This window comes from Coregonus lavaretus (genome assembly GCF_964263955.1).
Source record: "Coregonus lavaretus genome assembly, chromosome: 8".
Classification (NCBI taxonomy): Eukaryota; Metazoa; Chordata; class Actinopteri; order Salmoniformes; family Salmonidae; genus Coregonus; species Coregonus lavaretus.
In genome coordinates this window covers 2,237,080-2,249,027 of record NC_139995.1, presented here as the reverse complement: position 1 = coordinate 2,249,027, position 11,948 = coordinate 2,237,080, and the positions used below count along the sequence as shown (strand labels likewise).

The following is an 11,948-nucleotide window of genomic DNA, read 5'->3' as shown; positions in this document are numbered from 1 at the left end:
ACATGTTGTCTTTATATTTTTGATCAGTATACATGGAACTCTTTTCATCCGAGGGGGTTCTTAGAACATTCTCTATGTAAAAAAAAATTACAACAAAAAATTATGGTAATTTGTGGGTGAAAGGGATAATTATTCTACCAAATCACATAACGTGTTCTTCTGCCTGAATAACTTTTTTTTCTAAGAGCAGTGTTGTTAATATTATGGTAGCAATTTTTTATTTAAATCATATGCATGCAAGCAGTCATTTCATAGGACATGATCAGTGCTTTACTTGGACAGGAGCTCACCTGAGCTGAGTACTAGCGTCACACATTTTCTACTGCTTGAGCTCCTGTTCCTTTTATAGAATATTAGCTCAAAAGTATTTTGGAGCTCCTGCAATTTAATATAAACAGTACCGCCTGACTATCCCGTCTCAACATCTGTGGACTATGATTTACACTTTACATCTGACTGTAAGCAATCGCTTGGCGACAGTAACTATGGTGACCACTTACGTCATCCTATAGCGTTAGCATAGTCTTTATGACGTCAACGACCCTGCAAAATGCTTTGAAAACCCCGGAGTGCTGTTACCATAGATACTGGCGGGGGGAGGGGTGGAGTTTAGAGGAAGCGGAAGTGTCAGCGCAGGCGGAAGTGGTACTGCCCTGAATATCCCGAGCAGCGAACGGAGGACAGCTTGGTACTCCCATCGTTTAGAGAAAAAAAGCAGGATTCAAAATACATTCTAAATGTGAGTTCACTTGCATAAGGTCGATTATATTATTATCTCCTGAGTAAGATAGATCATTTTGGGTTCATAATAACCCAACAATGTCTCCAATCGCTATCTATGGCGGAAGGTGCCTATTGTGGTTTGGGGCTGGGTACAAGGACTTAGGCCGAGACGTGTGATTGAATAGCGAGCTAGAGCTCACAAGCTAGCTAGGATTTAGATTATTGTAAACCACGTAGGGGAGATCTCAGATCTGCCATGGGAAATATGAATAAAATCCAACATTTTACCTTAATGCTGATGTATATATCCACAGAAGACTGTAAAAAAAACATTTTGCCAGGCTAACGTTCCCTGCCTGATCGTCGTGAAATCAAGATAGCTACAGTAGCAACCTTACCAGCGCTAGCAAGCGAATGCTAACTTGACGCTATCCAGCGACTTTTACAAGTGAATGGACTGCAGTACACAGGTTTTTGCGATAAAACTGGTGCTTATTAGCTACGAATTATATCAAACTCATAGGTAACATTCAATTACTATAACTCTTGCTAGATAACGGCAGCTCTACATATTAAAATTCCGCAAGGGAATGCGACAGAGAGGGCGTAACTAGCTACCTAGCTTCATCTTCAATGCCGGACTGGAGTCTAGCAAGCGAGCGCTTTAGCGATTAGGTTGGCTACCGATTTTATAGCGCAATGCTGCAGTATTTCCGCCATGGACGTTCAATTTACCAAATCCGTGATCATAACTAGCTATCTAGGGGTTGCTAACGATCGGTAGATGGTTATGTTGGAGGAATTTGTAGCGATAGTAAAAACACAGTGACAATTAAGACATAGTCTTGGTAATTTAGGATACCACACTGCTATAGTATACCAGGCTTTTTAAATAAACTGGGCGCAAGTGGCATAGCCATTGTGAGCAAATCTGACCTTATCACAGTCGAAATTGAGATAAAATGAGATAACATGGCCATAATAATAGTACATTGGTTAAACAATAAAGCTAAGATCACCTGCTGCATTGTCACAACTTCACGTTGTTTTTTAGGGATGTATGGCCTTTGAAAACATGCCTTGCGTCTAGAGCTGGGTTTCACGTAAAATGTGATGTGGTTAATTATCTATAATGGTTGTTTAGAAGATGAAAGTCTTCTGATTATGGCTTAAACTTCCTAGCGCCCCAACGGGGCTTAATCGACAGTTCTAAGAATGTAGGCCCTCCTGTAGCTCAGTTGGTAGAGCATGGCGCTTGCAGTGCCAGGGTTGTGGGTTCGTTTCCCACTGGGGGCCAGTATGAAAAATGTATGCACTCACTAACTGTAAGCCGCTCTGGATAAGAGCGTCTGCTAAATGACAAAAAAACAAACAGATACATGATCAGCAAACCACATTTTTTTGTTTAGTTGTAGCCAATCATAATGGTCAAGTTGTCTCAAATGTAATACCTAACTTGTCCTATGTTAGCTTTACATTAAAAAATATATATTTAGTCATTTAGCAGACGCTCTTATCCAGAGCGACTTATAGGAGCAATTAGGGTTAAGTGCCTTGCTCAAGGGCACATCGACAGATTTTTCACCTAGTCAGCTCTGGGATTAGAACCAGCGACCTTTCGGTTACTGGCACAACGCTCTTAACCACTAAGCTACCTGCCGCCCTATTCAATGTTCAATATTTAGCCATTCCAGTGTGGACAAGATTTTCTTTAGAACATTGAATATGTGTTACTGTCCCAGAGAAAGGGGTTCCTTGCCTCTCACCATAGCAAAATGCTGAAAGTGTTCAAAGGTATATTTTATACTGTATGGTAGTCCTAGAATCTTAAAATTAGGGCTGGGCGATATATCAAATGAATTCAAATGTATGTTTTTGCGCGATGTTCCAAATGCCTGTATCGCAAGAATCACATTTTATTGTATTTTTTATGAGCGTTTGACCTTGTTCTCATGTTGTCTTCTTGGGTCTTGTCTCCTTCGCTCCTTGTGTGCTGTGCACCTTCCCATTTACACACATACACTAAGCCCCTCCCCCTGCCACTCACAACAACAAAGATGAGAGTTCTTCCTCTGAGGAGAAGTTAACTTTTCTAAAGATACCCTTTTTATGTCTGAAGTCATCAAATTGCACGCAGAGCAGACACTAATATAACAGGAGTATTAATAAACATTGATTCTGGAAAGCTAATGCTCAGTTTGTCATGCGCAGCGCATTGCGGTACCACGTACCGCTAGTAGCATTTTAGCCAAAGACTGTTATACTAGCTGTGTAGTCAGTGTTTTATAAATATGCAATAAGCATAAAACACAATTATATAAGGAATTGGCAACTAGTTCTCATTCTGAGAAATAAGGGAGGCCACTTGATTTCAACATCTGAACAAAGTGGACAGGCTAGCATGCTATTCAAACAGTTGGAAAGGGACAGAAGGGTGTGTTCATAACAATTCAGCTGTTCTGCCTTGTTAGCTAGCAAATAGATCCATGTTGGCTAAACTTGAAATATAAAGATTAGCTAGCTACTCACTAGCACGTGGGCTTGTGCTTGAGAGATTGTTTGAGACCTGTGTTAGTTTTCTATAATGCCTGCTACAAGACGTTATCCATTATTAGTGAATGTGCATGGTTCATAGACAGACTTGAAAGCCAGATCAGTGATTATTGCAAAAAAAGCAGGTTAAACTATTTTGATAAAATAATGAAATTATTAGTGGGTCTTATGGTTGTGGAAGGCTTATATTTAGCCTAGGTATAATTTCACAAGCCCTGAATTCATTAGATTATTGCTGACTGTTTGAAATGCAGTGTATTTGACCTTTAATTGTACAACAAAGCTTATCTAAAGAAAAATCTAGATATATATCGTGAATTGCCCTTAAGTTTAAAAATATTTGAGGTTAGTTTTTGGCTACGGTGCCCAGCCCTACTTAAAATATGGAAATTATGTAACTAGTACTGTACATAAATGTAGATATAGAGTTTCAACTGGAGAACAAAAAACTAACATGCTGACTACACCGGCCTCACTCGTGTGTATGTTGATTTTGTCCATCCACACCAGATGTGATTATGACGTGCAGATGAAAATATCAAAACCAACCGTGAATTGAATCAACTATATTAATTTGGGGGCATGTCAAACACACATTAAACATTCATGGACATTTAGCTGGCTTGCTATTGCTAGCTAATTTGTCCTGGGAAATTAACATTGGGTTGTTATTTGACCAGAAATGTCTTTTTTTTCCTTTTCTTTTTTTACTGGAAAACACCACAATTCAAGTGTTATACACCGTCACGAAGAAATTAATTATTATTTCGTTATGGCATGTTTTTAGAAATATTAAAACTAATAATTTCTATTTCAAAAGAACAGAATATCATATTTTAAGTTTTGTTATTACATTTACATTTTAGTCATTTAGCAGACGCTCTTATCCAGAGCGACTTACAGTTAGTGCATAATTATTTTTTTTTCATACCCCCTGTGGGAATCAAACCCACAACCCTGGCGTTGCAAACGCCATGCTCTATCAACTGAGCTACAGTTATGTTACTAGTCTGTGCTTTGTAGCATATGGCTATGCTGCTGAAAGTGCTCACATGTAGAAGCATGGAATAGCGGCTGTAATATATCAAATGAAATAGAGCCCATGCCTTAATTTTGAATGTTATATTGTTTTTGTACATCTCTGATGTTCCATCTGTTCCCCGGGTCATTTCATGTTTTCATGTGTGTCTGAGTTATTGGCGTTCAAGTAGGCAGAAATCCGGCCAGTATGACGTAGCACCATGATAGTCGCTCGCACTACACTGGAACTTAATAGGAATACGACTTTTAGATCGACGAAAACATTTATCATAGATGTCAGATTTCAGTACTGGCCAATGTCATAACTCGGGAGGATGTCTTCCCTCGAATGAGCCTTTGATCATATTTCTGCGACATTCTTACCTCAAGAAATGTGTAATTTAATATGTCTTTAGCAAATTTTTTGCATTTGTTTGCTTCTTTAGTCCAGGGTGCGTTGCATGGTGCCGTTGCCAGAGAGACATTATAGAAAGGAGATTGGAATCCAATGAAGGAACGTATAACACCCCACCCAGTAGACTGTCGACCAATTGCGTTCACGTTGTCATGCTGCGTCACGCAGTTGCTAAGCTAATCGTCACGCAGTCCCTTCTCAAAGTCAGTGTATATGTTGAGAAACGTGCCTATTTTTCCTCGAAAGTACGTAATTTCACGATTTCAAAGCTATACGATACTACAGATAGCAAGGTAATTATCTCGGAAAAGGTTTGTAATGTTGTACTTCTTGTTGCCAAAATTCGTGCTAATGTTAGGTTTTTGAGCTAGCGCCCAATAGAATCGCCCAGAATGCACCGCGTGGCCCATTGACGTAGCATGGGCAACGTTTCCCATCTCCTCAAAAGTATATCTGCCGTTGTGAATGTTAGACTCCACTCTGTGAGGCATGTCAATCTGCTGGTTGAACATGGTGAGATTGTAGACTCCTAAATTGATAGTGCGGTTTTAGGCGATTTTACAGCTAACTAGCTACGTTACATGCTGATATTGTCTTTGGTATTATTGTGTGTAGCCAGCCAGCCCATAGAGAGAGCATTGCATTGTGGATTTTGTCGTGGACTTGAGCTGCAACAGATTTCCACAACAATTTTCCATGTTGCTACCAACCTTATTATAACGCCAAAATGAAACATTTTTCACAAAAATATTGTTCTCACATATTAGTGTTATTTAACACTGTAAATTAAAGGAATGAGTGGTTTTGGGTGGATTTTTCCTTTAAGTTGTTTGGCAAATGCATGTGTTTTAGAAACCTTAGAACCTGCTCTTTCCGATAGGTTATAAAATTGGCTTTTTGGTCAACTGAAGCTCCGTTCCCTTCTTTGTCAATTACCCACACTGCGCTGCAGTCTCTTCATTCACAAGGCAGTTGATAATATTGTCACCCATCAGACTATTGTACATTTAATTTGGTATTTAGGCTACATCTATTATTATAGGCCTATGTGGGAAATTAGTTTTGATATAGTTTAGGTCAGGGGTCACCAACCTCAAGATCACTTTGAGTCAAAATGCAAGCTGAGCTCTACCGCTCAGATTTCCTTTTAACGTGACTTAAAACATTTAAGTCTATGCAACATTAACCTATTAAAAACAGTACGGTGCAACATTAACCTATTAAAAACAGTACTGTAGCAATGAGGCTATAGGTCCAATACATTATCACAGCATATTGGCTTTGCTTGAATTGCCCTGCCAATGCATTGTTGTTCGGACTATAAAAAAACAAACATATATATTTAAAAATGTGAGTTAGGCAATATGATCACAGCGGTATTAGATCAGTCGTTGTATTTACTTGTGAGGCACAGCTGAGTGAGCATACATTTAAATCATTTGCTTCTTATTTTTTATTTTACTGGACTGATGGTGCCTGCATCTGATGGTCAGTCTCAGCGGAGGGAGAGAGCGAGCAGCAGACTGAGGGTCCGCCTCTCAACGTCCCGCCGCTGACACTGACCAAAAAGGGACACCGTCTTCCAGCTGATGGCGAAACTCGCGTACCGCATTATTGCCTCATGCACAAATTCATGTTGTTACTCCAATGAACAGAGAAAGTGAAATATTCCTGGATATTAAAAAAGACTAATAACGCAAGCCTATCGATACACTTTCCTACTCATTCGTTACAGCTGCAGTGCTGGTTGTAGCGCGAGTGGAAGTAGGAAGAATATGCAATTTGTGGCTTAGAAAAGTGTTGAATTAAAAGAGTTGACAGTGCCGAGTAAGAACTTAAACATGAACTCACTCCTATAAACAGCAGCTCTTTGCTGTATTCGTTGACAGTCTCTCTCTAGTCATGGTTTTAACATTTTTAAATCTCACAGTATCAATTTTACTGTAGCTTTTTTTTACGCCTGCTACATTACTGCAGACACGGTAATCTGAGCCATCCGATTGGCCAGTGGTAGGCCTATAGTGCACTTGATTTGCTCTCCGGGCCCGCCTGGAAGGCAGAGTTTGTAACTTCAGACACATATTTCAAAATGCAAACTCTTCGCCTACCCGGCACTCAGGGCAGCTTAATCAGGTTCATCTAACGCCAACAATGACGAATAAATAAGAACGCAAGGCTTTATCATTGGGGTTTTTTCAGAAATGCTTAGCGATCGACTAAGAATGCCTCACCGGTTGGTGACCACTGGTTTAGGTGTGGTTTCTATGAGCCATTGTCAGATGGCAGCCAACTGGTGAAGGAAGGGCAAGGGGGAAAAATGACGTCCTCCTAAAACTGCTTATAACACAAACTTTGTTTGTGATATAAAAATTCTAACAGTGACAGTGTTTTGAATAGACTTATTTAGGAAAAGTCAAGGATGTGGGGGGACATGACTTTGAAAATGGCAGAATAATGTTAAATTCATATGACCTCAAAATGATGCTCTCTGAGTTTTTAGTTGTCTATGATCTTTCAAATACCCATGTGGTGTTGTATGCTCCTGATAACCAATGAGTAGATGGGAGAGGCGGGACTTGCAGTACATCAAGTGTCTCAAATAGAACCAAGTTCTATTTTATCATTTGGCTACGCAGATGCTCGTTCAGGCCTGTGAGCGGTGTGGGTGAAATGGTTGAATAACATGTATGTGTACATTTATTTTGCAACGCTCGCGCACGGAATGTGGCCGCTGTGGTTTGCGTGTAAGGAAATCATTTGGGAGTAACTCCTGACTGGTATCTGAAAAGTTTTATAATGTTCTGATTTTATTAATCAGTTTTATCATGTAGCCTATTGAATATTCAGTAGTTTTCCACATTTGAAGAACACTTGCAGGTTTGGGGTCAGTTCCATTTAAATTCTGTCAATTCAGGAAGTAAACTTGCTTTTCAAATGGGGAACATTTGAATTTCAGTTTACTTCCCGAATTAACTGAATTGAAATGGAATTGACCCCAACCCGGGAACATTGATCTCTGGACATGCTATCGGGTTGTCTTTATGTCCGTATATTAATGCATATTAAAAAGCCTAATCATTATCCGTCAGAAATGAGGCCCTCCCTTAGCTGAGAGAGACATCTGTGCTAATAGGCTATTGGTTTGTTCGACATTCCATTATGCCTAATTACTGAGTATTCAATAGGCTACATGATAAAACCGATTAATAAAATCTGAACATTATAACACTTTTCAGGATCCACAGAGGTGCACATTAATGTTCTAGCCCAGCACAAGAACACCAGATGCAACTAATTGGGTCTGTTAGTATACGACTAGATCAAAAATGTTCTTCCCCTTGGGTCCACAGGACTAGGATTGTAGAACGGGTAACCTCATACTTTCTAATACTACTAAAAACCGTTGCTTGGTGTGACTATGACCACAATGACTCCGTGCCCTTTCACAGCCTCGACATGGACAAGAACGACCTGGTACAGAAGGCTAAGCTGGCCGAGCAGGCCGAGCGCTACGACGACATGGCAGCGGCGATGAAGGCGGTGACGGAGCAGGGCGGCGAGCTCTCCAACGAGGAGCGCAACCTGCTGTCGGTGGCCTACAAGAATGTGGTGGGGGCGCGTCGCTCCTCCTGGCGCGTCATCTCCAGCATCGAGCAGAAGACCGAGGGCAACGAGAAGAAGCAGCAGATGGCCCGTGAATACCGGGAGAAGATTGAGGCCGAGCTGCAGGACATCTGCAAGGATGTGCTGGTGAGAGAGAGAGCGAGAGCTTGCTAGTCTATGGGCCCCCATCGCTTTTAAAGGAGTCCCTTGATGCTATGGGGACAGGTGATATAATGTGACACGGGCTGGAGTTCTATTCATTTAGAGTCCAGGCAATTAGGGAATGTTTTTGGAAGTGGAAATTGTAAATGGGAAAATGCCCTATTTACACAACAGGCATTTTTCCTTTAGCGTGAATGTGAGCTGGAATTAATTTGACCCCAAAGCAAGGTTGCAGAGCATCATCTATTTTTGGTTCATCTTTTGTTTGGTCCTGTGTGTTGAAAGGGTGGAGTTGACTGACACCCAATCTACCCCTTTTCTTGGTTTTAGGCACTCCTCGACAATTATCTCATTGCCAATGCGACTCAGGCAGAAAGCAAGGTGTTCTACCTTAAAATGAAAGGTGACTACTACAGATATCTGTCTGAGGTGGCATCTGGAGACTCAAAGAAGAGTAAGTAGATCTCTGTCCTATGAAGAAGCTTCTGAGTCACATTGTGTTGCCAAGAACCCATCATTGTTAATCAGCCACTTTTCCTCAGCCTCTGATTATCATGGAAATAAGCAAAACCTCAATTTTTATAATCTGCTGCTTGCACTGCTTTTTAAGACTTAAGTGGTATCATCAGTGGCCTGATTTGATGTCCACATAGTACATAATATCTAGACAATGTTCAATCAGTATCCATTATACAGGAGATGCGCTGTGAAATGAAACATGAATTCTCTTCAACAAAAGCATGATGAGTGAATACCGTTAATTCATTGGGCCTCTTCTCTCCCCATCACAGCCACAGTGGAGAACTCCCAGCAGGCCTACCAGGAGGCATTTGACATCAGCAAGAAGGACATGCAGCCGACACACCCCATCAGGCTGGGCCTCGCTCTCAACTTTTCCGTCTTCTATTACGAGATCCTCAACTCCCCCGAGCAAGCCTGCAGTTTGGCGAAGGCGGTGGGGCAACTTTATACACACTCTCTCACGCACGTTCCACCATCACACTGCAGTGCCTGCGTGATACAGAAGGAGCCTTTTTTGGCCTCCGAATCAATACGAAGTGCAAACATGCCCCTCCTGCTCAGCTTTTTGACACAAACCTGCTTGTTAACACCGGTGCTCGTGCTGTTGGCATTTGCCAGATATTTAAATGAAAAATAGACGTTGTGATGGATGGTGCTTTGTCATCTGGAGTACCAAGTGTCAATTGGTATTCCCTTTTAGGGGTAATGCGTTTAAAAAGTGTTGTGGCATTTTAGGTTGTGGTTTTCTGGGTCTTATAAAACATGTTTTTTTTCTCCATATACCTGTTTTCCCTCTAGGCTTTTGACGAAGCGATCGCTGAGCTTGACACCTTGAACGAGGACTCTTACAAAGACAGCACCCTGATCATGCAGCTACTAAGGGACAACCTCACTGTAAGTGCTTACCGACAATACACGCCTTGCCAACGTAATGCCATTCAAATGCATTATCGTTCGATACACTTGGAACTAAATGCCTCGAGTGTATGAATCCAATGAATTCAATGTTTGGGTTTGTTTTTTCTCCCTCCTCTGCAGCTGTGGACATCAGAAAACCAGGGTGACGAGGGGGATGCCGGTGAAGGGGAGAACTAAAGGCGTTGCACATCACTGTTAATCCACCCACACTCTTCTCTCTTCTCTTACACATATACAGCCCGTACATCCCTGCTCCATCCAGCCCCCTCCCTTTCTGTATGACAAGCAGCATGAATTGTACCTGACCTACCAGTTGTGCCCTTTCTCAGATATACTCAGAGTCAACAGGGGTTACCTGTTGTTAACAAGCAGAGTATTGTTTTGTGAGGATAAAATAAAACTAAATTTACCCGGTTGAGTGGCAAGGCCATTCCCTCCTCCCCCTCTCCCTCCCTTTTGATTCCCTTCTAACATTTCATAAAGATATGTTCTTTCACCTAGCAAGATATGCATTTATAGTGTCCCTTTTTTGCTTTGCTAGTGTACTGGCGATTGCTGGTTTTTATTCAAAAAAGGTAATTAAACTGTCTGTTTATTTTCAACAAACACTGTGATGCTTAGTTTTTCTCCACATAATCACAAATAAATTCTGGTCGCTAAAATTCAGGACTGTATGGTTTGAGTAGCAGTGCAATTCTGCTGTGGCCTCATAGAGAATGGTATGAGGTTGTATTGTGACACTGACTAACATGCATATTGCTGTGTATTGTTCATTTTATTTTGGATCTGGAACTAAATGAATAAAAGGGACCCTAGGTTTTGCCATTCAATGTCTGTCCAGCTGAAAATAAAAAAATAACATTCCATTAAAACCTAACATTAAAGGTAGACTCAGTGAAATAACGTTGCCACGTGCAGCACTGCAGATATTGCGACGAGCGAGATTCAATACTTTGGTCTTACACAGTCACACGGTATCTGCGCATGCGCACAGGTTTGCTTCACGTTGTTAGAGCGTGGTAGGTACGGGACCAAAACAGATTAAAAGTTGAGCTCCTGCTTCAACACTCTTAGTTGTTGCGGAAATAGACCCACTTTGCTGTTTACTTTCTGCATCTACGTCATTTCGCTGAGTCTACCTTTAAAATGATATACCTTTTCTTAACAAACCGGAGCATTCTCCTAATGTTATGTACTAGAACAGTTGACATAAAGGTTTGACATTAGTACAATGATACTCGTTTGTTCTTAAATGTAACTTTTTTGCTTTGCGTAATAATGACTTACACTTTGGTTCAAAACTGTAAATTTTTAGAGGTAAATATAAATCTGTCTTCAATTTTGTTAACCTGCTTGCAAAGAAACACCTTAAAGCCGTTATGTTGAACTTTTACATCTTGGTTATTAAAGCCTATCCTGAAGGCCTTATGCTGACAGTCCAAACTGACCAGTCAAAAGTTGTTTCCTTTATGAAATGATATCTACGAGAATGCATGCTCTTGCCCACGAAGAGTGTGTAAGCAAGTCCCCTAATGTAAGTTGTGTATCAAAGTCCGAGATGGCATTGATGCCTTTGTTTTGTGTATCTCCAGACTTAAGGGTCTATCAGAGGAGACCATCTTGTAGTGGAATGCAGTCAGTGGATGGGTTAGATTCTGGAGCAGTGCAAGGACCTTGTAGAAGTAGCTGAATTCACTCAGTGTCACAATACCTTGTCATCACCATAACATTCCACTTAGGTGTTGAATTCATCTGTTTCAGTATGTCTTGCTGAAGACAATGTTTCATGCACTGAAGAAAAATCTCCCCCTTAGCTGAATAAATGGCAGTTATTCTACGCTTGATAAAAAAAAAATTCAGTAGTGAATGTGAAACCGAGCCTGTCTGTATATCTGGTATCTCCAATTGCTTTATTTTTACTGACCAGTATTCTGCCTAAAGTTTGCTTCTGTGATGGTTTATATTGCTTAGCGCGCACGTGGTTGTGAAAATGTAGAATAGCATTTAAAAAAACACAAATACACAAAAAAAC

The 11,948-nt window shown here is 40.8% G+C and overlaps 1 protein-coding gene across 1 annotated transcript; it reads left to right on the top strand.

Annotated features, from left to right (window-relative positions):
- Positions 1 to 612: 612 nt before the first annotated feature.
- Positions 613 to 11,309, top strand: LOC311134325 (14-3-3 protein beta/alpha-1). Its single transcript, XM_084167969.1, has 6 exons — positions 613 to 739; positions 8,161 to 8,461; positions 8,807 to 8,930; positions 9,268 to 9,431; positions 9,797 to 9,892; positions 10,037 to 11,309. The coding sequence occupies exons 2-6, from the start codon at positions 8,168 to 8,170 to the stop codon at positions 10,091 to 10,093; spliced, it is 735 nt and encodes a 244-aa protein (XP_084024095.1). The 5' UTR covers positions 613 to 739; positions 8,161 to 8,167; the 3' UTR covers positions 10,094 to 11,309.
- Positions 11,310 to 11,948: the final 639 nt, after the last annotated feature.

Coding starts and splice junctions, on each gene's coding strand:
- LOC311134325 (XM_084167969.1), top strand. CDS start 8,168: ATGGACAAGAACGACCTGGTACAGAAGGCTAAGCTGGCCGAGCAGGCC. Junction 8,931..9,267: donor ATCTGGAGACTCAAAGAAGA/GTAAGTAGATCT, acceptor TCCCCATCACAG/CCACAGTGGAGAACTCCCAG. Junction 9,893..10,036: donor TACTAAGGGACAACCTCACT/GTAAGTGCTTAC, acceptor CCTCCTCTGCAG/CTGTGGACATCAGAAAACCA.